General features: G+C 41.1%; 1 protein-coding gene across 6 annotated transcripts in view; it reads left to right on the forward strand.

Moving 5' to 3' along the window:
- The window catches only part of qkia (QKI, KH domain containing, RNA binding a), a 78,146-nt gene extending 58,747 nt beyond the window's left edge, over positions 1-19,399 (forward strand). Inside the window, exons 5-8 of one of the 6 annotated variants that reach the window (XM_041059902.1) lie at positions 7,426-7,513; positions 8,990-9,430; positions 11,487-11,561; positions 12,822-19,399. In XM_041059902.1, coding sequence (XP_040915836.1) covers positions 7,426-7,513; positions 8,990-9,430; positions 11,487-11,561; positions 12,822-12,838 — 621 coding nt within the window. In that variant the 3' untranslated portion in view covers positions 12,839-19,399. Of the gene's footprint in view, positions 1-7,425; positions 7,514-8,989; positions 9,431-11,486; positions 12,575-12,821 lie in introns of those variants that run through there. The other 5 variants (XM_041059905.1, XM_041059901.1, XM_041059904.1 and 2 more) reach the window with 5 other exon arrangements.
- The last annotated feature ends 8,444 nt before the right edge of the window (positions 19,400-27,843 follow it).

The raw sequence follows: 27,843 nt of genomic DNA on the forward strand, positions 1-27,843 counted from the left end.
CAGAACAATACACCGCCTGGCAGCATGGTGGAATGAGGGATAAAGAGAGGGGAGGAGAAGGAAAGTGGAAGGAGAAATGTAATAGCAGTGGGGGAATAAGGTAGATATCGAGGGTGCAAATTGGGAATATGGACTTGGATGACATAAAAAACAGAGGGAATTTTATTGGTAGGGAGGGAATTTATGATGGGGATGATGATGAGGCAAAGGGGACAAGAAAAATAGACAGCTGTTAGTTGGGCTGTACAACATGATCCCTTCTGCTCTTACAACATCATCTGTTTGTCAAAGCCAGTGCAGGCCAGCAGGTTTTAATAATATATCTAAATCGTGTTGTTAAATCTGTATATATTTTTCTAGGTTATTTATATGAAGTTTAATCCTCTCTTAATGCTGTTATGTTACATGGAATACCAGCCCAGTTTCTGAGGATAAACAAGATCACTCAGAATTTCCGCACAGCTTTTCCCCTGTACAACTGGAAATGCTTTTGATGGGAGAGAAAAACTGATTTTATTTTTCTTTCTGTTCTAGAGAGTACAGTGAGCTGGTAGAAAAACATATTTTCTTTCCTTCTCCCTTTTTCCTCTCCTTTCTCCCGTCAGTGACGGAGTCTGTGTGTGTGTCAGTGGATATTGATGGAGCTAGCATGGAGTGCCATAGATGTAGAAGCCAGTGCCAGTGCCTAGGCCCAGACTGGGTCCACCACCCATACATACATTGAATGTTATGGATAAACCCAGATAAGCTGCAAGAGTAAACTAGGCTCTACCAGTTAAATTAATACCTCTCTGCAATATATTGTAATATTCTGAGCACCCACCAGCACTACATCAGACAGAACAGAGGCAGCTCTCTCACTCTGAGACCTTGGCACTTATGAGCTTTGTTATGATTCAGACAGTGGAGTATTAACAGAAGAGTTAGTTCCTGACTTTGTAATGTGCCACTTTAAACTGTACCTCAGTAAGCTGTGTGATTGACAGTAATGGGGCGGAGCAGCTGTGATGTTTTTGTAATAATCTGACTGGAGTCAGGTTCACTTCTATGCTAATGAGTTAGTGTGTTGGTGGTTTAGCATGACTAATGGCGCACATCGCCAACAGAGCTGTCTGGGAATGAGGAAGAGAGCAAAGGAGTAAAGGAGAAATAAAGAGGCTTTACGGGAGTGTTGTGAAGGTAGAAGACAGTCAGAGAGGAGAGTTGCAGGAGATTGCATTGCTAGTCTTTGGGGAAAAGGAAAATACAGTTGAGGCCTGATTCCCCTGGCAGATACGTTCACAAAAGCTGAGGAGCAAGGCGGAGGAAAGAAAATTGCCTTTGAAAGTACAGCAGTGAATTTGAGAAAGGACATGCAGCACTTATTTCCAGCACACTCTTTAAAGGTGATTTTTATGAAAGAGAAAAGGTTATAGTTGTTTGTGCAGTGTTTTATATTCTTTTTTCCATATAGTTGAATGATTCGTGGTCTTGTTATTGAAAAGTGGAAAGGGTTTAATGTGTTGTTGTTGTATGTATGTATTTTTTACTTTCCTTGTAGTACTTCACTGATGTATAGTTTTCCATAAAAAAGAAAAAGGTTGGTGTGTGTGTGTGTGTGTGTGTGGCATATATGTTTTTATTTTTTATTTTGCTAAAGTAGTTATTTGATTTATGGTTGTGTCTATGAAAACATGGGAATCGTGTTTGCTTGCGTATGTGTTTTCATTTCTTACCCCAATCCAACTTCCAAGTTTGCTTTAGTTGACTTGAACTGATTAAACTTTCTTGTCATTTATTTATTTGGTGCGGAGATGTTTTGAAGCTTTCTACAAGTACTCATTCCTTCCTCTTCTCTAACTCTCCGCTTCTGGAGAGTGTGGAATTGTTGATAAGTCGTCTTGGCAGCGTGGTGAGAGTAATCATTTTCCTCCAGATGTTAGAGTTTGGGAAGGAACCAAAAGGGAGTGGAGAGAGGGAGGGGAACGGGAGAAAAACCAGCTGCCACCACTACCAGTTCCACCCCTCTACATCAAGTTATCAACTCCTCCCTCCTCGAGGCTCCCAATACCACCTCCTCCACTCCACTCTGCTGATTTTTTTCCCCCCTCCTCTCTCATTCTCAGTTCCACACATTCTGCCTCTCCCTGTATCCCAGGAGGCCGCCAGGGCAGGCTGTGTTTACTGCTGAGGTAATTGGAGTAGTTTGGAGAGAGCCTGACCCTGGCCCTGCTAAGGCCTAAGATATGTGTGTGTGTGTGTGTGTGTGTGTGTGTGTGTGTGTGTGTGTGTGTGTGTGTGTGTGTGTGTGTGTGTGTGTGTGTGTGTGTGTGTGTGTGTGTGTGTACACGCTTGTGTGTGTACACGCTTGTGTGTGTACACGCTTGTGTGCATCACCAGTTTGTGATGACTGGCAGTGAGGCCAGGAAAGGAAAGCAGGCCTTAGCCAGTGTCAGCCCACTAGGGAACAGACAAATTGGTTTTCACTACACTGTCTGTCTTTTCTTGTCTCATATTCTCCAGCTATCCCTTTCTTCTTCCTGAATATCTCCACCAACTCAATCATTCACGCTTTCTCTTGTTCTTGCTCTGCAGCGCCTTTTCTCCTCCTGGAACTCTTTTGTTTCACCTCTCCTTCTATCTCTCACTGCTCATCATTTCATCTCTCCAAGCTGAGCTGCATAGACGGTGACTCTTGCCAGATATGAGCCAAAACGCCCCCACAGTTACAGCCATAGACATGAGCAAATTCATACGAATGAATCCAGGCGCCTGTTGTGTTTATCTGTGGGTGAGATGGACAGGAAAAGGCCCAGGTTTGGGGTGTCAGGGGGAGAATGAGGGTGCAGCTCTATAAACACCCTCAGACAGCCATTCTTCTGTTGCTTATTGTCATCCACACACACACACATGCACAGTATATTTTAGAATTGAACATAAGCCCCATTGTGTGTAACAATTGACATTAGCTACAGTTTGTATTCATCAACATATGGACGCAAGCTTTGATCAGGCAAGAGGCCCAGAAGAGTGAAGCATGACAGTGATTTAGCATGCATCTAGTGACCTCATCGCAGGGTTGTCAGGTAGGCAGTGGGACACGGCTCACCTACTTTAGCTCATCGCACTCCCGTCTCCCTCCTCCTCCTCCTTCCCTCATCCCTCTGTCTTGCTCCTCCCTGATAGCTTTTACCGCTCTGCTGATTTCACAAATAGGCCTCATTGATTGAATCTGATTCTTGTGGATAGAGCAGCTTTATTGAGTGGCTTTTTCGCTGATGGACAGGAGTGTGTGGGTGCATGCGTTTGTTTCTTGCATGCTTGTGTGCGTGTTAGGGAAGATAAAGAAAAACTTCCTCTCCTCATCCCTCACTCACTCTGTAATCCAGCAGCTATTCCTCTCCCGGGAATTCCAGCAGCCAGATCATTACAGACACACACACATACTCACATCCAGCATGCTCACACACACATATGGTCATAGTAATGGCTGCATCTGAGCGAATCTTTTATTATGGGCAATGCATGCTGACTGAGGAGTCTGTTAATTGTGGCGACACCTTGAGCAAGGCAACATTAAAGTGTTAACGGCTCTCTCTGGTGCTGTTCATCAAACATTCACCTAAGCTGCGCTTCTGCAGTAGGAAGCTGGCCCAGTACACCCAGGGCTACACAATTTAAAGCAAAACTATGCAACTTTTGCTGAGTAGTGGCAACAGCGGCCTCTGCAGCCACAATAGGTAACTACAGGATACGGGCATATTTAATTATTTTGGGCTCCAAGTCCGAGCGGTTAAGGGTACTGAAACAAGTGTACCCCTAGGAACTAGCTTATGTACAGAAAGCAAAGCATATCAGTTGCTCAAGCAACCAACACAAAATCGTCATTTCGGTACAAAACCGCAATAACGGCGTCTATTTGTGTCAGCGTTCGGCTAATCTGATTGGCCGAGAACATCTCAAACCATTGGAGTTGTCTGCTAAAAAGTGGATGCTCAGAGTTAGTCTCTTCACCTCTGCCATGACATCCATACTGAGAATACCGAGCTAGCTTCTTCTCCTCCTCTTCTCATATTTTGCTTTATCCTAATCTCTCAGCTTCTGTCTGCAGCCATTTTGGATTTGCCGTTTTATTTGTTGTGTAGCTCAAACCAGGGTGCTGACACTGCCAGCACTTCCAAAACATCCACAGAGTACTACAGAGAACAGAAACAGAGAAAAGTCGGGAAATGTTGCAGTAGGGAATTTTGATGGGGAAAAATGAGCTTGTTTCAGATGTAAATCAGAAATGATCTGTCGGGGTTTGGGGGCTTTAGCTAACAAACTGTGTTAGTGAGAAGATGGAGCTATATCAGTGGCACTCCACTGGGGATACACACATTTCACACACAGCAGCGCACACCTCATCCTAGCAGCAGCATCTGTGCTGTTCCCCTCTCACTGCCCTCTATTTTGTGTCTCTCTCCTCTCAACAGGCAGTGTGCCACCTATGCAGAGTTGGATGGATGGTGGCACCCTCCTCCCCCATGCCCATTTAACCCCCACAACCCTGCAGATCCATCATCATATAATACACACAAACACATACACATTCAGCCTCAGCATTCATATACCAGTATGTATTTGTCCTGAGGTGTTTCCAACTCCTTTGTAGTCTCCCCCTCATACATACAGTCTTATGTTGTGAAACATCCCTAATATGTGTTTGTTTTCCTGAATTTTAAAAGGTTACTCTTGTCACAGACTATTTAACTAGAAAGACACCAAGGATCTGTGCTTATCCAGTTTGCACATTGCTCATGAGTGCTACCTGTTCTTGAGAGGAAAGAGTAAGAAGTCATGTAAATGATTGTTGGGAGACACTGGGCCTGTGTGTGACAGAAAGGCAACTAAGGTTTCTACAGAAAGGTGTTTATATGTATCTCCTTACGGAAAAAATAAAAGACAAAAACAAATGTTTGATTTATTGTCACAATAAACGATAAACGACATGTTAATTTTTGAAAGCATAACGCATTCACCCCTCTTGATTTGCATCTGGTGATGTTATATTCTCTTTTTGTCTGGTCTTTTTCTCTTTTCTTTTCCTCATTTCTCAATTTTGTCTAGCGAGTCAGCTTGGCCCACTTCCAGAAAACCTCTGACACAGTTTTTAGGGAGACACACAAAGAAGGAAGAAAAAGCTGCTGTTTTGATTTGTGGGAGTCATTAGTACATTTTAGCAGGCTTGTGGGTTTGTAGTTTTGTATGTTGTGTTTTGTTTTTAAATTGTACAAGGTTGCAGAGGTCATGGTCTGGTTTAATTTGTGATGTAAGTAACCAAAGAAGAATACGGAAAAGGAAGAAGTGAAGATAACAATGAGAAATTGGATCCAGTTCTGTTTACTTTGCACTCTTTTAGGTGTGATAGGCAGCTATTTCAGGGCTTGTTCATTCATGTGTACAAGTGTTTACATAGAGCTTGCAGCGTCTAATTAGTAGTGATTTTGGCTCTCTATTGATGAGGATTTACTTGGCCCATGTTAGCCATTGACCTAGGCCATGTTAAATTAGCCTAGTATGGTTATTGTTGTTGACGCTGTGTGTCAAGTGGTCCTCTCTTACCTCCAAGGCTGATATTAAGGGAACAAAATGGGGCTTAGCAACTATTTAGGCGGATCCGGTGTGTGTGAGAGCGTGTGTGTGAGCGCGTGTGGTTGTGTGTAGGCTTTAGAAAAAAAATGCGTTTAAATTATTGAGGAATGCACTTTTTTAAACTACTTAATGTGTTAATTAGGATAATTGTGTCCTAGGGGTTTGGTTTTAGTTGTACATTACTGTTATTTTGAGCAACAGAATGAATAATGCATTAATACTTTGTTATTGTTTGTAATGGAAAGCCATTTGTTCACGATCATCTTTTTGATAATAGGGCACATTAAAATTTCTTCTGCTCTGTGATGCACATTATCAACTTTTGATGAGCAGAAAAATGTGAATCATGTATGTTACATCACTAGTATCTAGTCTCTGCTCTGTCGTTGCAGGGAAAAAATGTAGCTTGGAAAAATGTTGGTGTAGTTTTGTGCTTTAAGACTTCCCCATTAAAAGAAAAGAAACAGAGCACTGTGGAGGTAGTGAAGGAGAGAGAGAATTTCCTTGCTTCTTAATTGACAGCTCTGTGGTACACTAAACACTGCACAGTTACACACATACACACACTGCTGAATACTGTGACTGCTCTGAGGCCACTGCCTTATATTAAGTCAAGGGAGACCAGCCTCTGTCACTTTTTCTCTTGCTTAACCTAGCTCTTTCTCTTCCTCTCTCTGTGGCTGTGTTGAAAAGGAGTCTCAGGGGAAGGCTTAACTCTGAGCCCTCGTTCTTTTTTTCCTTTCTGTCTCTCTCCCCTTCCACGTCGTTCTTTCCTTATCGTCCTCTGAATGGAGCAGCAGACTGTTGTTGAACTATGAATTAGTCCAGGAAACAGACTCTACGCAGAGATAGAGAAATGGAGGAGGTTCAGTATCTGCCTTCGTGTTGTTATTACTGCTACCAGTAAAAGGCTGGTTTGCCTTACTGTGTGTGCAGGTGATGCGTTTACATGCAGATGCAGAGTGCATGTGCATAAGCCTTTGTATTTCTGAGCTGAAATAGAGAGTGAGCAATCATGTCAGCTGTACCTTTTCAGTAGTAAAAAGCATGAACTCTGTAGTGCATTTAAGGGTCATCCGAGGTCAGCAAGACTTCACATGCCCGTCTTTGAACCCTTCAGTTTGGAGAGTAATTCACATAAGGCCCTGCTTAAATGATGATGTACAACCTGGAAAATCACAGGGGCTTTTGTGTTGTCATGGTTATTGAGTGTTCGGTAGCTTCAGGGGAAATGGAGTTTTGGTAGGGGTGTAGAAAGGAAGGGGGGGATGGATGGGTGTGAGTGGGAGGAGGGGTACTATCTTAATTGCTTTCCGTGAATAATTTCAGTCCCCTAATTTGGCGATAATGACAGTGGCTGCTGCTTTTGTATTTATTTATCCAAACATTAATTGACAGGACTGACATTAGCCAGGGCGGTTATTGCGCATTTGATTGCGCACAAGGGAGCAAAGAAAATTACAGTAATTATCATTCTGATATGGATTATGAATATGCATTCCCACACTTAATGTCTCTGTCAGCATTTTAGCAACAATAAGGCACTCTGCCATGACAACAGCCCTTCAGCTTATCTGTATCTCTGTTTCTCTAAACCCAATCCAACCGGTGCTTGTGGAGAACAGATGACATGTCGTGTCCAAATGATTTAGCTGCTCCACTGTAGCTTTTTAACAACGCGGTCATGTAGTTAGGTGAAATGGTTGTCATGTGGACTGGTTCAGTTGGCCTGTAAAGCGGCCTCAGCCTGTGTGGAAGTGGTGTGGTGTGTTACTGTGGATACATATTAAAATGTTCTGTTTTTTTTTGCAGGCGGAGGGAGAAGACAATTTGAAGAAGATGCAGCTGATGGAGCTAGCGATTCTCAATGGGACATACAGAGACAACAATGTCAAAACGCGTAAGTGAGATGCCACAAACACTCACACACATATCCACCTTACATTAACCATTTATTTTGCACCATACACGACTAATCTTTTAACTGCACAGACCATACATACTTAGCTATATTAGGAGAAAAAAAAATCTGTATTTCTCATTAACTAATTCTGTTTACCTTCATCAGATTAATGTTGTCAGATCTCCTGTTTACATACCATCATATTATCTGTGACCACTAGCAGACCTCTCTCTCTCTCTCTCTCAAGCTCTCCAAATATTTCATGTTTACCTACCAACCATGAGTAGGGCCACTTCCATTCCGTTCTTCTCCGTATTTCTTTCCTCCTCAACCATCCTTCCATCCAGCCCCTCCCCCCACCTGCGATCCAGATGCAACTGCTTTGTATCACTTGCTCTTGGCGAACTCTAAACCTTCAGCATATTGCTGTATTCCACCTGCTCAACAGTGCATGTTAGTCACAAGTTCACACATCTGTAGTGTTTGCTCTGTAGTCACAAAGTGTAATTTTGAATGCATAATCACATCTGGAATTTGGATGTAGGGAATCACCAGCATTTTTGTATATAGACAAAATAAATCAAGATCTTGGGCAAGTACTATGAACTCATGGCTGTGTTAATTATATTTCAAATTTCAATTTAAATTTTATCGGAAACTCATCAAATTTATGAAATGAAGCTCGAAGTGATTAATTTCCCTGTTTAACTTATTTAACATTTTCTCAAATGGTAGCCATGATGAACTAGCCCACCACCTAACCACAGTTACCATAGCGCTTGATTTAATTGACCTGCCTTTGGGGAAGCTTGTGTGGCGCAGCTCGTAGCACATGTTAATGCAGAACCACTTGAAAAATGATTTTTATGTGTTCATTTGTACATTATCCAACCTAAATGGACTGCTGACTTTGTAGAGGATCAACATTCCTTTAAATGACTGCAAACCTAAGTGTAATGTGTTCGCACAGCAACCTTCATATTGAGCACAAAAGTCTTACCAGTCTTTTGTGTCATCTCTACATAGTCAACTGCTCCATTTCTGTTGGTGCGTGTGTTGTTTACCTCGCCTATGCCATTTGCACTAGATGAATGTGTAGCTGCCATGGTGATTAGTATGCTTTGAATGCATTGGGATGACAGCGTCTTTTGCGCTTCTTGTGTTTTGGTGAGGGGTTATTTTGTTTTGCTATGTTGACTTTTTCTTTGCAAAAGATTGTGGCTTTTGTGGTTCACCACCATGATCATTGCATGGACTAATTTTCCCTTTTGTCACCCCCAACCCCACCCCCCACTTCTCTCCCTGCCACTTCCTGTTCCCCCTTCTTTTCCTCCTTTGTATTTTCACCCTCCACTGTTACTATCTGGTACTATCTGTGATTATAATCAACCACACTACACTTTATCTCTTGTCCTCTTTCCTTCTTTCTTTCTTTCTTTCTATTCCTGTCCTTTGCTCTCTTGCTTATGGCAGCCACCCTTGCGTTCTCTCTTGCAGCGGCGGCAGCAGCCGCTCAGGGCCCCCGTCTCATAGCGGCCCCCACGGGTCAGGTGTTGCCTCCCCCGGCACTCCGGCCCCCAACACCAGCTGGGGCCCCCATCATGAACCTCATCCGGCCCACTCAGATGGCTGCCATGCTGCCCAATGGCACCCCCACCCTGGTGCCTCCCACACCGGATGGCGGGCTTATCTACACCACCCCTTATGAGTACCCTTACGCCCTGGCACCCACCTCCCTGCTGGAGTACCCCATCGAGCACAGTGGGGTTCTAGGTAAGAGAGCCTGGGGAAGCATGGGTGCAGCAGGTACAGCAGCCAACTTTAGCCAGCCTGGACAGGAGGGCAGCTTGTTTTACCCCGGAGTTGGGGTGCTGGACGCGGCTTCCATGAGCCACAGTCAGGACTTGTTGAAAGGTAAATATGTCGTATCCACCTGAGGATCAAAACAAACAGACTCACAGGGTGGATGTTCTGGTGAAGCTCTTGATAATGGGATGACCAGCTACAGTATGTGGCTCCTATGGACACTATATTAAAATGGCAAAGGGGGACAAAACTTACCTTGTGAGGGCTAGGCTCTTGGAAAGTTCTCTTTATAATTTAGACTGAGGTTACTTCACTGTTTCAGTTACGCTCTCGCCAAACAGTTGTGCTCTCAGGTTGACATTGCCTCTTTTCTGCAAGGTTTATATAGGAGGACTTGGCTCAGTGTGAAATGAGGCACGCTGACAGAAACACGCTCATATACACGCAGCCTGCTCTCTAACCCTTTTATGCACTGGCCTCGAGGCATATTCAGTCTGGCGGCAGATCCCCTCGGATTTCTGCAGCTTTTGAAATCATTTCTCTCTGCTGTTCTCTGCAGGCTAGCCTTGATGCCTGTAGATAGTCCCTCTCTCACTCCCACTGGGGATGTTCATTAAATTCCTCCAGTATTCCCTTTTTTCTTCTCCTTCCCCTCTCTCCATTGTCTTAGCCTCACCCCTCTTGAACTTGAGCTCTGTGCTAGTACCTGACATTCATTTTAGTTTCTGTGTCAGGAGTACAGTTCAGTATCAGGGTCTATATATTATATTCATTCTCAGTGGTGCTTTAAGCTCAACACATCTGCTACCAAAGAGACAACTGAACATCTATGGATAAAATAGTCTGATATGAACACCATATGTTGCACTGAGGCTGTAGTTAACAAAAGCAAGGCCGTTTCCCATGTTAAGAATGAAGAAGCCTTTGTCAGTTGCTTTCCAACTTTAATTTGATAAAGTACCCCTCTAATGTTGTCCGTGGCATCATCTGGCAGCAGCAGACACAAGTGTGATTTCAGCTGACCTGCGTATTTGAGGTGCCTCTGGGAGTCATGTGTAGAACAGACAGGGGCAGCCGACTGGCTTTTCTGTCTTTAACTTGCAGTGTTACACCAGCTTAGTGCATTTTATTTACTCACACTATCGATTGGTGCCTTCAGCAACACAGAGCCCTGTGGAACACACTCGCTCTCATACTCACACACACGCTCGTGCACTTGGCTCGACTGCCTGCGCTACAGTATCTAGCCGCCACTGGCCTCTCTGAGAATAAGGAAATGTCAGGCCATCTGCTGCTTCAGAGTAGTGTAGGTGGCTGCGTAGTCATCAGCCAAAACTTGCTCTTAACTTGACAATGCCAGAACAAAATCCTTGTTTTTATTTTATAACTTATTTCACATATCCCCTCTTCTTCTGAGAGGCCTTGATGTTTTTTTTCCACTTCTTAATTCCTGCTCGTCACATTTTTGTAATACTTGAACATTCAGTGACACACAACATGCAATTTGTTAGTTTGTTTGTGTCATGTATGCGAGGCAGTGTCAGGCACTGCAGCAGGAAGAAATCAGTTGTGACAAATATAGGAGGTAAATGACAGCCTCTGCTGCCCGTGAACAGATTGACCTGGAGAGAAATGGTGAAAGAAGGAAAGAGAAAATGAAAGAGAGAGGGAGAGGCAGGTGGTGTCTGGCACTATTCAATTACCATCAGAGCTGTATTGGATTTCCCCACCTTTCAAAATAAAGAGACAAATTTCTCTCAATCCCCCTCTGGATCCCACAGGAAGAATCGCATTATTTTTCCAGACAGCCCAGGAGCCTGTACCCTTTACCTGCCCCCTTTTCAAAGAGTCCTCTATAAAACTCTGAGCACTGTGGAATTTTATTACTTAAGTTATGCATTTTTAAATACCACGAAAATCTCCAAAAAAGGCGTATTATTTTTTAATACTGCATTTTTCTACACGTAAAAAAAAAAAGATATGTGTGGTGTGTATATGTACTATAATCTGTATTATGTTACTATTCTGTGTACTGTTGTATTATCCAAGCATTATAATGATAATGGTTAAAAATGTGAATGTTAATACTGTAAAAGATGACTGTTTTTTTTTCCCCCTCCTCAAAGTGAATGGTTTCTAACCTTGTGGACCTGTTACAATCTAGGTGCAATGGCTACTAAAGTGAGACGGCATGACACGCGGGTCCATCCTTACCAAAGGATTGTGACCGCTGACAGAGGTCAGTTTAGTCTCTTAGCTACACTCTGCTATTGACTGATGCATTTCAATGATTATTATGCCTTTTATGCCTTGATGCCTTAGTTGGGAATTTGTATATTGTCTGTATCGTATTTTTTTTTTTGTTTTCCTTTCCCCCCCACCACCTTTCCTACCCCATACATCCACATACCAGCTAAATGGTTGATTGTGGTATGCACATTTTGTTTACATTTAGTACTTAACATATACAATATGTGTAGACGGTGTATATGTCAAAGCTCAGGCAAAAGCGATCTTAACAGCTTTTGGTTTATGCAGCTGTGAAGCCAGGACAGGTAGTACTTCGCAGGCAGTGTTGAAGGTGTATAATGACATTCCTCTGATGTGAGATTAGAGCCAAAAATGGGGCAGGCTTGTTCCCATACATGATTTATCTCCTCGGCTCATAAGGAGCAAAGAAGAAGGAGAAGCATTTCTATACTGTATCTGAGAGACCTAGTAGGCAGAAGAGAAGTAGCCATGCTGCTACCAGGCATCATTTCACCTTGAAATTTAAATTTATTTTGGATTTTATTTTTCTATGGAAGACAGACACGCACAGACATAAGCTGAGGTAGCTTGCATTCTCTCCAGTGTATTGCAAATATATTGAAATAAAGCTAAAATACATTTTTAATATTTCAGTTGTACATGAGGTACTGTCATTTTATATTTGAGCATTTTATATCAAATGTATTTATGGTTCTTGTGTATATTTATATTATATAAAAATATACTGCTAAATAAAGAGAAAGAATCGGAAAACATCGATTCATCTATTCATTGCACATTTAACACTAGTCACAGTTATCCCTCACATAACATCAGTTATTGTAAGTCTCCTTACCACTAATCACACTGTTTGTAATGTGCACTCCAACTTGAAAGACACTAAAACACTAGATCCTTGTTTTTTGTTACTGTGTTTGTCTGTTCGACCTCTCTTTGCTTCTGTTTTTTTTTTGGTTTTGGGGGCAATGTGCGCTTAAATTAAACCGCCAAGCAACATGATTCAGGGTGGGGGCTTAGTAGTTGGGATCATGATGTGACAACGTCATGATTATAATGAGATTAGCTGGGTTCATCTCATATTGGCAGGGGAGTTAGAAGCAGGGGGCAACATAAGAGATTGCATTCATTTTATTGTTAAAATGATGTCATTCCAGTCTCTTCTTGCTGACACTAATATCCTTTCTATCTTTTTTTTCTGTTTGTTTTGTTTTTGTTTCTAACCACCTAGCCGCCACCGGCAACTAACACATGACCTTCTGACCTCTGAACTCTTCACCCAATGACGAGCCGCCCCAAGCCTGCCTGCTGATCAGTTAACTGGTAATTGCCTTTTGCTAGCCTCTCGGACGCAAGTGAGAGAGAGAGAGGCGCCTGCCCGTACAGTTACCCTAACACGTTCTGACAAAAAAAAAAATAGAAACCAACGCAGAATCTTCACAGAAACACAACAGAACCCAACAAAGTTGTGTAATATTCATTTTTTCCCTCTGTTCATTGAGTTCAATTCCCATTCTTTCTCTTTCTTTTTCTTCATGAATCATATACTGGGTGGATGTGTTTGTGGTATTACTCATAAATCTGCACTGAATTAAATAGCAATAAAGACCCCACCCCACCCTGCCCACCCACTCTCATTTAACTGCTCTGATTTGGTGACCTCACTTGTATGAATCAAACTTCAGTATCTATTTGACGCAAACCATTTGGTTTCAGAGTACTGACATAATCCCCCCTCAAATGTGCACCCACCCCCCCAAAAAAAAAAAATACTTAAGAGCCCCTACCTGCTCCCACCCTGTTACACCACCCATCTATTGGGAGAGAAAAAGAAATAGAAGGAAAGAGAACATACACTCACATTAACTTGTTTAATTTCTGTCATTTTTCACATGTAGTGCAGTTGTTGAGCTCTTAAGATGTAATTATGAGCTGACACATTCTGGGTGTGCCCCTCCAAACAGCTTTCTGTCTGTTTTTAAAAAGCATGGCTGAAATGATTGCAAAATGAGCTTTTTTATGATTTATGTGTTTTTTCTCCTGTCTTTTTTTTTTTTTTTTTTTGCTTTACTTTTGAGTCATTTTCTCCACTTGATTTTGGTTTCTCTGTTGTTCATATTTGACTAATTAGCTTTGCTTAAATTGACTAGCCAATATAAGGCAGGTGGTTTTCTCTGGAAAACAAAACGCAATCTGATGTTTGAAGCAGGCTACAGAAACTAAGAAATGATGAAGGGCAAGATGGGAACGTCAAAATTGGGCTGATGGGTCTGTGTGTGTGTTTTTTTTTTTTTAATTAATACTACAATGAAAGTAGGGTGTGCTGAGGCTTTGGGGACATTAGAGCAATGCTTATTAGCTACTGACCATTGCTACGCCCCCCCATCCACACTACATCCATTTTACAGTGCCTGATGTATTTAGAAAAATATCTCAATGAGTTAGCAGAGCTGTGATCAAAAAGACAAAAAAAAAAGTATTAAGTGTGCATATTTAGCCAAAGGGTTTTCCAATGACTTATATATATCTGCAATTATGCATCTGTCTCACAGAGGGCTCTCTTTGTGATTTTAGAGTTTGGGGTGTGAATTTGTGGTGCCTGCCTTCAGCTGGAACAGACAGCCGGTCAGTTAGAAGATTTTTGACCCATTAATGCTCTGTTTTGTTTTTTTTGTTTGTTTTTTTTTGTGTTTTTTTGGTTTTTTTTTTTTCTCGCAGGAGGTGAAAGCAGGCAATAAACACTAAATCAACATGCTACTCAATTACTTTACATTGCTAAGGGGAAGTCCGATACATAAAAGCTTTCGTCGTCATACACGGCTTCTATATTGAGTTGTTTCATCAGCCACATTGCCAAACGGGTGTTTTATTTTTCATCTTTGCATCTCAACATTTGGTCTTTTTTTTTTTTTTTTTTTTTTTTGTTAAGTGTATTTTTATATTTTTATTTTTTAACCCCAGTTAAACATTTTCCATCAGTTGGGACATGAGGTGGGCATAATCTGAGCCTTCCTGCAATTTAGAAGAAATATTTTGAGTTGTAATTATTTTAGTGGTGAAACATTTACTTTCAACACATGCCAAACCATCCAAAAGCGCATCCACAATGTGTCACACCTCCCTGTGATCGTAGTCTAGCTCCTGAGCCCCACAATCTTTTGTTTAACTCTCTCAAGAAAAAATAGGATGTGAAAGCCATGCCTGCCTGTTCAAATTGCTTTATACATACGTCTTATATATATATATAAATATATATATAAATATATAAAAATGTAGATATCTGTCATTGCATATACAAATACAGAAGAGAACAAAAAATAGATAATTTTACAGGGTGCTGGAGAAGAGAAAAAAATGAAAAATCTATTTTTGGCAATTTTAGCTTTTGATACTTTACTTGCAGTTACAAAATCAGAAAAAAAAAAATTTAAAAAAATTTAAAACAGTATATGGGATAAACAGAAAAACTGAGTGGGTGAGGAAAAAGTGCTGTTACCTTGGATATGATTGGAAAGGAAGACGAAGACCAAAACAGTCATTACCCTTGGAACGTTAGCGAGGATCAGAGCGAGTCAGACGCCCAGAGAGTTTAAAAAGGATCGAATCAAAGTGCCTTATCAACAGTGGTTTCTGTTTTCTGAGTATTCCAGTTGTGTTCAATAATATCCAGCACCCACCAAGTGGCGCAGAGAGGAAAGGCTAGTGTTACACGCTCTGAATAGTTGAGCAGGGTAGCTCCCACCATATCGTGGTGTTACCGAAGTTATTCTATGCAAAAAGAATAGCAGTCGTTTTGACCAGCTAAAATATGTGCCATGGTTTTGTCTTCCTGAAATGATTTTATTTTCTTCTTTTTCCTTTACTTGATGGCCCTTTACTCTGCTGTATGAGCAGGTTTTGTTCTCTTTTTATTTTAGATTTTAATGATCATATGAAATATTGTCTTGATTTTTGGTGACTGTGACTACCTTCCGAGAACAAATTGAACTGCCAAATAGCAATGTAGTAGTCTGCCAGAACATGTTTTGATCATGAGCTGAGAAAAATACATAACATTCAAGGGAAAGGATGCGAAAGTTGGGGATGTCCCTGTTGGCATTACTCCTGTTTGTTTCAACAGCTGCAAACTGAAAGCATCCAAACAATGTCAGTGTCTCTCGATGTCAATTTAACACCAAACTGTCGATACAATCACGAGATTTTCAGTGGACAAAATGAAATGCTGGTCAATGAAAAACCCAAGTGTGTTTCACAGCCAAATAGTTTTCAGTTATTGAAACAACTGACAGTTTATCACTGGAAGGTGAAATAAACTCATAATATTAAATTGAGGAATTGTTAGATCCCAATATTACCCCTGGCAGTTTGTTTTTCTATTCATAGCTCTTTCATCATGCTGTTACACGGAAAGGTCAATGAATTTTTCTTTTTCAGTGTTATTATTTTAAATTGAAATGCAATATTAAAGTGGAGCAAGAGATGGCTATTCAGCATTTGACAGTATTAAGAAAATTCCCTCTGCAATGTTACAACTTGCTGTGTCATTGTGAAAGGCTGGATAAGTCCATCAGGTGAAAGGTTAACTCTATACCTACCGTATTCTCTCTGGCCTGCCTACTACATGTATGATAATGTAATTAACAGCCATTGTTACAGGTTTATAATGTATTTTTCTAATCTCATTTTATATGTATATTAATCATGTTTCTGAGTGCTTTTTTTCTTTTTTCTTTTCTTTTTTTTTTTTTTTTATTAAACCCACTGCTACTTTTTCCCCTCCTAAATGGCCCTCTCTTCCTCCCCCCTTCTCTTTTACATCTTGAAAACTGTCTCTTGTGGGGAGTGTTGCCTTTTTCCTGTTATATTTTGTTTTGTTTTCTTGCCAATTCCCAGCTTGTTTAACTCATTAGCTACTTTATTAGTTTTCTTGTCATAAGTATTTTTACATGCTTGCATTTAGTTTTCATGGTGTATGCTGTTATTTTTCTTATTAACCTCTTGGCATTTATTTTAATAAAACATTCTTAGTAAGAATTTTACTAACTTGCTGATATTTTGTCTTGTGTTTTTAACCAGTTTCATGAATGTATTACCTTGGTCTGGTTCACGGACTAACACAATTAAAACTGGCCACCACTTACACTGACAACAAGCACACTACATAAACACACACACTAGTCATCTGTGCACATACTGTATGCTCTACAAACGATCACTCCACACACACGCACATCACACGCACACACAACCTAACTGGAAAGTGCACGAGTTGATAAGCGTCCCTCACTCCCGCTCACGCACTCTCACCTCTGTGCTGGAGAAATCTGCTCACACTTTTCATACTTGCCCTCCCCGCTCAGTTCCAACACCGCTGCTGTGTCTCGTCGTCTCTGTTAGAGACAACTCTCTTGTTAGTTGTCCTGTCCTTCTGTGTCACTGACCTCATGAGACGGCAGGAAATGTCGCAGTGTCATGGGGGGGGGGGGGGTGTAGTGTTATAAGCTGCACGTTACTTGAGGTCGCTGGTTAACTTCTGGGTCAGCTGTCCCCTCTTGAACAAAGCTCACTCTGTTTAAAAGGCTGGTTTGTGTGAACACGAGGTTACCCTCATAGAGTCGACAAAACCTAATCCCTAAGATGAAACTCCATTTTCCACAGATATCCTCTTTCTCCAACCATTAGTTGGTGCAGGACTAGTCATAATCTGTGCAAAAATACTGCATATTAGTCATCTCAAAAGGATTAATTTTACTGTGAATATGTAGAGCAGAACATCTCATCACCACACATTATAGATGTAATGAGTTATTTACAACAGATACCCAGGGCGAATTTGTAGATGACAGTAAGTGTGATCGTCTAAAGCTGTCCCCAGTCTTTCTTCTTCTTTTTTTCATTTGCTTCCATGGCTTGTTATGCCTGGATAGCAGCATTACAGTTATCACCAGCTGTTGTCTGTTTGGTGAACACTTCTCCCCATTCAGCTTATTGATATAACAGCTAATACTGGGCCATTTGGGAGCATCCATAATGCTTAGACACACACCAGTACCACCATGCCAATATGAAGTACCTTGGGATCAAAACAACCTTACTATTCCTTCCAGTGTAAAATGCTGATATGGCTTTCAGCTAGCTAGTATTTATTGTTTTTTCGGGGGGAGGTTTTTTTTTTTTTCCTGTCTGAAACACTGCCAGTGTGTGTTGTTCATTCTACTACTGTGTCAGTGCACTCATCCCTGGGTTCATTCAGCTCTCTCCTTCCTCTCTATTCATCTTTCTTCCTCCTCCCACTAATTCAAGGTATTGACACTGACACACAAGCAAAAAGATTAACTTCATTAATCCTGATTATTACTTTAACCCACTGAGTGATGCCTCCAGATTTTTTTTTTCCCTTCTCCTCCTTTTTAAATCTGCACAACAAAAACAACTTGGCCTTAACTGTTGCGATTCTCTTCATGTCTCGGCAAACAAAGAGCAAGGATTAAAAGTGTCTAACATCAAACTTAACATTTCTCTCCAGTCTGAAATTAACATTCTGTGTCTTTCATCTGAAAACGGGTGTTTTCGCTTATAACACCTGCTTGTACACCAGCAAGTAGAGACAGAGATTGGATAACTGGCAACCAGTCCAAATTGCTTTTTTTCCCTCCTTTATACAGTTGGTGTTGTCAGCCACAAGCTTTTTTTTTTATTTATTAATGCAGGATTGGCCTTTAATGTGTTTGATTGGCCCCTCTGTGCCATAATGAGCAACTTGAGCTAAAATCCGTCCATTAGTAGCCTTGCCTTTTATATGCCAGCAACGTTTTCAATGGCTCGCCTCGAAAACCAAGCTGATGAAAAAAGACATTACGGGCGAGTCATTTTCCAGAGCACAATGTGTTACAAACACTGCCTAAAATATTGCATCTGTGAGTTAAAAAGTGCCTTTTTTCCTGAGATTGGAAAATTATATATTTTTGTACTTTATCATTCAAGTGCCAATTTTCTGTCTCCCTTTATCTCACCAGAGGCTTTTTTGTTCAGCACAAAAAAACTAAATGCCCACGCTTTCTTGTTTTTTTTTTTTTCCAGCACAATGTACATACACTTTGAAACATAAATTTGGAAAGGATGACCAAAGTGGAGAATTTGGTCACAGAGGTGTTTCCCCCCATTAAACCTTGGCTTAATGGGTCCTGTTTTTGATTTGATCCACTGAGAACTTTTTTGTTGTTGTTGTTTTCTGATTGGACCACAATATGCAGTAAATGGCTGTTTGCATTCTGCTGCCACCTTTGGCCAAGTTCTCAGTGCATTTCCAAATCTGTCACAGGGCATTCAGTGTATTTATCTACTAACTACCTTTTCACCTGTCAATCTTTTATTTTTCTTCTGTTCTGTTTAACAAACATTCCTCCAACGAGTTAAACAGCAGGCGAACCAATCAGTATTGGTCTCAGCGATGTAGCACTCAGGTGGTTAAAGGGCAAATGCTACCAAAATACAGAATGAGAAAAATTTAGCCCCACTGGATTTTTGTGTTTGGTTTTTTTTTTTCCTCCTTTTTTTTGGACTGTGATGAATATGCAATAGAAAGTATAAACCTTTTTTTTCTAAAATTACTACTAGTATGATATATACTGTAAGTTCCTCATCCATATAGTGGTGCACTAAAATCTGTGAGATTTTTTTCGTGGAGTTGTATGTTTTTATGTGAAGTAGCTTTTATTTTGTTTTGTGTTTCCTTGTTTTTATAGAGGATTAGACTGAGAATTTTGAATAGGGTGTAAAACATGTAATGCCAGTTTTTGTTGCTCACACCAAAAAAAAAAAAAAAAAAAAAAAAAAAAAAGGAAAACAAATGTCATGTGTGCAATAAAGAACCATATTTACAAGCTTCCCTCTGACTGCTCTACCTTGGACTGATCCTTTAGCTTCTCGGCTCTGCTTCTTTATCGGTGGCCTCATTTCTTTGGATTTGCTGTGACTTTTGGATCTTTGAAGGTAGGTGCCCCGCATTTGCAGGAAATTAAATGTAAAAGTTCAAAACAACTCTCACCTAAACCCTTAAAGGGAGATCAAGTCCTCTCTTGGACTTTAGTGTGATGTTGGTAACATGTTGGAAATGTTGACCTTCAGTGAGGATCACTTGGTTAAAGCCCTCTCTCTGGAGATGGTATTTGGCTGTCGAAACCATTTTTTGGCTGGAGTCATTTTTATGTCTAAACTGACTTTTAGCGTCTGGGCCGAGGAACAACTGGCACATAAATGCTCAGTATTTCACTCCAGTGTCTGGTCCAGTCAATTGTTCTGCACCTCCAGCGATCATGCATGACAGATGACGTGAAGTAATGTGGCATCAGGTTAAAAGTTTGACACCTCTGCTGCAAACTGAACAGACACTATTTAGAGACAGATTTGTTTTAATAAAGGCTGACGACAGACAGCGATGTGTCAGCGTGTCATCGCTGCACACAGTGAACTCATCTCAGAGGTCAACCACTCACTAAGAGCTGCACGTCGTACTGAATGAGCCACATGCTGTGTTTACGTGCTCAACAATAAGAGTGCAGATAATCTAACAATCACTAAATTAGTAAGCGGACATCAGAGTCAAAACTGTTACAGCTATCATGATATTTAAAAATCTGTGTTTCATATTTCTATCATTACAGGGCAACTGATGAATCACAGATGTTCTCTATTTAATCCTACTGTACCGTCTGAGACCCTGGGCTCTTTTTAACAGCTGACAAAATGTGCTTAACATTGTTTTATTGCCTTGATATCTCATGACTTTTCCTAATTTTGTGGCAATTTTGTGGCAACTGTATTTAATCAAACATGATTAAATACAGTTATGATTTATATTCTATACATCTGTGATTGCTGCACTCTTTATGCAACAGTACAGCTCCTGAATTAATCTGTTTCTGTTATGGGCGTTGTGTAACAGTTTGTTTATTATAAGACTGTGAATGTGTCTGTGAATGACTTATTGCCAAAAAAAAAAAGAATATATATACTTGTTCATGCATAGCCAGTATAAAACATGAAACTTTTCCTCATTTGGTGGAATTGCAATGCCTAATGATCATGTTTGTGTTTTGTCACATTCATTCAATGTGCAAGTTCAGTTCAAGGCAAAGGGAAGGGTTACCACGTTTTACCTATTTGATTTTTTTTTTTTTTTTTTTTTTTTTAAAGGATACTAATATTGTAAATGTTTTGCACTACAGTAGTGGGGTTTGTTGGACCCCTAACTGTGAGGAAAAAAAACAGGTTAAAAAAACACCTATCTTACTTTATAGTGGTCAAAGTAGTGGATTAGTAGTATCCTGTTCATTTAGACAGCTTCTGACAATTAGAAATGCTACGCCTAATGTGTATACCTAAAAATGTTGCTGCATTCACCTAAACACAGTCTTTGTTATTTTAAGGCTGAAAACAGAAGCATAATCCCATTATGCGAACGATTAAAGGTATGTATGCTCACGCCTTATCAAATACGTGCAGAATCAAATTTTGATTCTGCACATGTGCCAGCTGGATGCAAAGTGGTGTTTCTATGCTGCTATCAGCTCATGGCAAGCACAGGTAGAAAATTAAATTCAGCAAAACAAACGCAGCCCCTTTGTTTTTCTCCTCTTATTTTGTGGTGTCAGTATAAGAGTTTTGCTGGAGGCTGCTGCACATCCTCCCAGACATTTACCCTGATCATCAAACACATCATGCTAACTCATGGGTTACTGAGGGATTCAGGTGCATGTAAATGTACCAGCAGAGGCAAGAGAAAATGGATTTCTCTGGATCACATAACGGTAACTGCAACCTGCCATTTCAGTGGGTAATTATCACTTCCTTCCTTGTTAAACTGATGAGTCAGTGCTGCAGGTTCTTCTCACTTACACCAGCGAGGCACATACAACCCCTATGGGCTTACCGATGACTTACGACCTGTGAGGAGGTGAGATGGGCCAGCTGTTGTCACACTGTGTAAGTAGAGCAGTGTGGATCTACATCTTTTTCACAATTGGATTCACACTGATGCAGTAATAAAAACAAAGGACTTTGAAGTGGACGTCTCATTAAGGCTCAAACTGGCAACTCTGCAGGAAAAAAAAAAAAGAAATTCCTAACGATAGGGACAAATCCCCATCTCTCTGCCTTTCCCATTCTCTCATCCTCTTGCTGGAGGACAGAGCTGCTGCTGAATATGACAGTGGGGAGTAACGGTTCACGAGGGGGCTGCTGGAAGTGACTTTAATGTCATGCAGGAAGTGGGGAGCGAGAAAGAGCGGAGAAGAGAAAGGGGGGAGGAGGAGGGGGAGGGTGCTGATGGTGGTTTTGGCCCCCGGGAAGATGCATCAAAGGAGCATTTGTCGCAGAGACCAGCTGGGAGTCTAATCAGAGAAAGAGAACTGGAGTTAGTGTGTGTGCATGTGTGTGTTTTTGAAGGGGGAGAGTGGAAGGGTTGCATCAGTAGTGACAGATGAACCAGCTTCCTGTGGAATGAATATAGGGCATTCATCAGAGTGCAGCTGTTTCTTTCTCTCTCTCTTTCTCTTTCTGCCTGTGTGTGTGTGTGTGCACGGGAGAGTGAGTTGTTTTGGAGTGCGCAGTTGTTGCAGGTTTCAAGCTTACATTGATGAATGAAACTCTATACTTCTTTGGGCACCTGTGCCGAGTGACACAGTCTAGCAGCTGGATTCTGTGTGTTGGCGGCTGAGTGTGTGTGTGTGTGTGTTTGAAAGAATGAGAGAGTGAGACAGAAATTCAGTTTATTTTGTAGCAAGAGAGTATTTCCCCTTCAGGAATCATAACAGAGTCATTTCTGACTTTTTCTTAGATTCATCACTTTGTATTGTAAAGCACAGGTGATTATGTCTTCTAAAGACAGCGTATCTTTCTAAGAAAAGCTCTTGAGATCATTTCCTGCTTCTGGTTGTCAGCTGCAAATAATGTGTCAGGGTAGAGGGGGAGATATGATCTCAGGGTTCAAAGGTCTTCACACCAAGTGGAAACTATTCTTTTTTTTAATGATTTGTCCATAGTCCTGGTCTGGGCACATCTACACTGATGCACAAATGTCACTGTAAGAAGTGAAACTGTCGACCCATCAGACGCATCTGCAGCTTGGACAAAATGATGAATCCCCCTCTCCAGTCTAGCAGGCCGTCCCGCTGCTTTTACGCTGTTTTTGTGTTGAGTGATCTAGATAGGTGTGAGTACTGCAGGCCTGCTGTGTCACCTAATGCTGAAAGAGACTGTCTAACAGGTGAGCGTGTGTGTGTGTGTGTGTAAGTGTGTGATGTCTTCTGTCAGGTCTGTCTCTTCCTGTCCCCACTGCCTGCAATACAGCGACACATTGAAAGCTGCATTCATGTCAAGTTGAATTTACTGTAAATAGAAGTTGTGGTGGTGGACGGAAAAATCTGAATCAGAAAAACTTTATTGATCCCAGCAGGGAAATTGCTTAACAGGTTATGTCAGCCTCAAGTAAATACATTAAAGGGACTTTTGCTGACAGGAACATTTCTGTGATTGGGGAAATGTGTCAAAGCAGTGAATCAACTGACAACAGTCAACAGTCTGGGATGAGAAAAATCTGAGTCAATTTAAGTGTCAGCAGGTGAAACATCTTCGAGTCCCAAACTCTTCACTTTCAGCAAGTAAAATTATGCCCCACCTGGAGCTTTTTACAACAGGCAATCAACAGAGCTGAAACTTTATTCACAAGGCTATTCCCTCCCGGTAAAGGCAACATTCTCAACGCCATGTGTCGGTACTGAGACGGCACACGGAAGACAATAACCAGTAGCAATAATTCCACTTTTATTAGTCAGTAAATTATGCTGTATGTACAGTCACTTTATAATGCTATCAGCTGATTCTGGTCCCAGTCTAATAAAGTAATAGTTATTGTAGCTGCCCTTTACCAGAGATAAATCAAGAGATGCTGCTCTATAGGTACAACAAAAAAAAAAAAGAAAAAACAGTGTTGTACTTTACAGCCTCAAATTACAAGGCAGCATCACATTCATGCCCCATTCCCCATATATACTGCGAATACAGAAGTCAGCAGACAGCACTGTGGAGAGTTTGGAGTTGTAATTTGCAAATACAGTGAGCGACTGAGATGGTGCAACCGACAGTAATAGAGCTGCAGGTTGTTCATTTGCTCTTTAGTCTTATTTTTGGGCTTGATGTTTTCTTGTATTCAATTCTCAGCTGTTTGTGACTGTATTTCCCTTCTTAGACCCACCCAGCCTCAAGTAAGCAGACTTTATTCCCAGCAGACATTTTGACAGCTGTCAGCTGTCTATCGAGTGTAGCTAATGACACTTGTGATCACTTGGTTTCATTTTAGTGTCCCAGTAAGCCAAACCAGAGAGTCTGAGTGTGCAATACCAGTTCCACCTGTGCTTTTCCTGCTATGACATGTCAAAATGTCAGCTGTGAAGAAGGCCCATGGTCAAGGTTAAATTTCTTTCTCCAGGCTTCAAAAAAAAGAAGTACCTAACCCAAACTACTAGATATGGTTTTAGAGTCTGTTTTTATTTATTTATTTCACTGAATAGGTGCTTACTGTCAGTCACATTTTCTGTGCTGCACTGTTATGAGATGTTATTAAAAAATGTTTTCTGCTGTGAAATCAAAGTCCAGGCTAATGTGGCACTGCTAGCTTGCTATAAATGGAAAATGGAGTGGAGTGGAGTGGATTCCTGCCCGTCTAATGACCGCCGCGGTCTTCTGTGCCCTTTTGTTGAGCTTCACTGTACTGTATGTTCTTGCTTCTTTCCCCTATTGTTGTCTCTGGAACAGAACGGCTTTCATGATTTGAAAATAGACTTCACAGTGATGTGAAGGTGAACATCAGGAAAGGTGGTCACGCCAAAGCAGAGACACACACACAATCACACAAAGTTCCAGCTTTGCTTTCCTTTTACGGAACCTCAGGGCTCTTTGAAGGGAGTTGACCTTCCTCTGACCTGACTCCCCTGTGGTTTCAACCCTGGACATCTAAACATTATGTCCTCACACTTATACATAAACACAAACACAGCCACAAAAGGAGTACAAAAAGCCTCCCACCCACTTCTTCTGTGTGATTCAAACTGAGAATCTTTATCTAGTAGCAAGAATAAATCCTAATCCTGCTTATCTGAGAAGTCTTCGCGTGTGTACATGCACACATACTGTATGAGTGTGTGTGTATACTTATGTATAGCATGTGCAGGTGTGTTTATATCAGGGTTCACTTTGAAACAGCACATTTCTGTTAGTGTGTGTGTGTATGTGTGTGTGTGTGAGCTCACCCTGGGAAATGAAAATGCTGACCCAATTTAATGCACCTGTGTCTCGCTGCACTCTGGCCCAGTACTCAATCACACACACACACACACACACACACGCCCACACACACCTCAACCTGACTCCAGTAGAGTACAGCTCTCCAACACATCACCCCAGAGCACTTCCTCTTCTTTACAGATAAATTCAGCCAATTCAAATATAGAAGGTGTTTTCTTTTCCCCATTTCTTCATTTTTTTCTCTTCAAAATCAGAAAATAATAAAGCTGAAACATGAGGATGAACTTATAACCTCTCAGGAGATTTTTATTAGTTTCGCATTTCCTCATGTGCATGATCACGGCAGTGTGCAGCTGTTTCAGAATTTGATTTACAGTTTTGATGATTATAACAAAAACTCTTTGAATTTAATCATTTCAAGTCATTTAAATGAAACTATTCATCTGCAGGTGTACCTAGGCACAGTTAAGATATTTAATAATCCACAGAGTATTAATAATGTATACAACCATATCATGGAAACAGCAGGTGTAAGTTATTCTGGGATTATTTGTTTTTCAGATTTGTGGCTTTCATATTTGTGTTATATGTCTGCTGTTAAGGATGTGTCTCCATACTGGGTGTGTTTCCCCCCAGGCCGAGCTCCCAGCATGCCATTCAGGTCCCAGCGAGCTGCTCTGTGCCGGGTGTCCTCACCCGTAGTACGGTAATGAACTTCCTGCCATACAATTTACACACACACACACACACACAGACATAATCTCATCCCCATCCTGAAGGCACGAAGAGATGTCACATTAGCATGGTGCTATCTTTTCTTCTTGTGTGTGTGTGTGTGTGTCAGTATGTCTGTGTGTGTGTCTGAGTTCAGTGAGACAAATGACTTCATTGTCCCTGGATGCATACTTCCTGTGTGTGTGTCTGTAATTAATCTGGGCACACGGCGGGTGTAAACATTAGCAAGGACAGTTTTTTTGTTCTTTTCTTTTTTTTTTTTCTTCAGATTAATCTGTCTTGTCAGATCTGCATCTGCACTAAATCTCCACACTGTGGCCTGGCAGGGGACTCATGAATGCGGTTTCAGACACACACAATAAAAATGAGACTTTCTTTATTGCTCTACAAATTTTGTATGCATGTTGTCAGTAGTGTCAGTTTCTACAAAGATGTTATGTTTTAAATGAATTTCTGAAAGTTCTGCAAAATAAAACGTGAATCTGTGCATAATAATAATTGTGGCAGCGGGTGCTGAGCAGGATCGTGGGGGCAGTAGGTGGCTTGCATTCACAGACCCAGACTCTGCATCTCCAGAGGCAAATACCTGGAAATACCTGCAAAAAGCAAAAGGATGAGAGAGGAGAGAGCACAAAACTACAGGAAAAACTACTGGAAGCTGGTTCCTTTCTACTTTTGAGACTGTATATAACATAGTCTCCATGCTAGTGTGCAATACTCTATATAATAACAGCTGTTGGATTACTGAGAAAGTCGCTAAAAGAAGGACAGAGCTAAGGTGAGATTATGTGCAAAGCAGGTGGATGGAAACATTCTTTCTGTGACGGATCAATGTAGCCGCTTCCTAATCAGGTCGCAGCCGTGTGCAGTGCTTTAGTTTGAACCCTTTCTCTTGTCATCAACCCCAGTTTTGGTTTTTTATATGTGTAACTAAGCATATCTCCCCAAACGTTTGCTCCTCACTCATCCCCGGCTTCTCCCCCTGACCTCCTCACATCGGACGTCACCCTCTTGCCTTTCCTCTCCCCTCGGTTGCTGCCCTTTAGCCTGAGCCTGTGACCCTCTTATTCCTTTGCCCCTTGCCCAGGCCAGTCCCAGTCCTCTCATCCAAGACATTACGTCTCTAATTGAAGCTGACAGCCACATCTATTTCACAGCCTGGTGTAATGTAGCACCAGGCTGTCACACACAGGTGAAACAGAAACCCAGTGAGCACATGGAAAGCTGCAATATTACCCTGTTAATTATTAGGATGGCACATCTGGGGTCTTCATCAATACAGCTGTAATTGGCACAGGAGGGAGAAATAATTGTGCGGTAATTAGTGAAATGAGGGAATTTGGAGCTTCATACCTCTCACTGTTTCGACATTAGAAGGTACTGTGTGATTTTGATTTGATGTCTTGGTAACTAATGATGCCTCCATGTAAGCAACTGCATTAGATACCCGTGACAACTGTGAGAATCTTTTTTTTTTTTTGATGGAACTATAAATAAATTAGCTCTAAATAAATTTCACACTTACGCCCATGTGGACACTCAAATACAATGATGTACAATAAATAACGGCACCATATGGAAAACAGATTTCGGACACAGCTGTGGCCTTGTGATTCCAAACCCTGTGTCTCAAGGAGGACTGTCTTGGACAAACAAACTGCATGTGCTGGCGCCACAAGGTCTAAAAGGACTAAATCACCTTTAAACCTTCTTCGTCTGTTTTGGGCATTTACTTTTTGTGGATGCTTATTAATGTAACCTGTGGATAAAGAGTTTTTCCTAAATAAATAAATTTTTCTTTTCTTTTTTCTTTTTTTTTTTTTTTTTACTTGTTGGTCTTGCTTCTCTTCTAGCAGGTGAAATGGATTTCCCACTGATTGTTAATTGCAGCATGTCTCCTTTAAAAAGGAGGCATGCTGCAATCTCACTGCTCTGATGAGAGCTCTGAAGTGAACAGTTATTTTTATTATTTATTACTCTGTTAGATTAAGCAGATCTTTTTGAAAATCCATTGAGCGTTTAGTCCATTAAATGTCAGACAATAGTGGAAAATCCTTATAACAGTTTTCCAGTTGCCTAAGGCGACATCTTCAGATAGCTTCTGCTTCTTTTGCTTTACAGCAATGTAAAGCAGGGAAAAAAAGCAGCAAATCTTCCTATTTGAGAAGCAGGAGCCAGCAAATCTCTTGCTTTTTGGCAATCATCAAAACAGTTGG

The sequence above is a fragment of the Toxotes jaculatrix genome, chromosome 17 (genome assembly GCF_017976425.1).
Source record: "Toxotes jaculatrix isolate fToxJac2 chromosome 17, fToxJac2.pri, whole genome shotgun sequence".
Classification (NCBI taxonomy): domain Eukaryota; kingdom Metazoa; phylum Chordata; class Actinopteri; family Toxotidae; genus Toxotes; species Toxotes jaculatrix.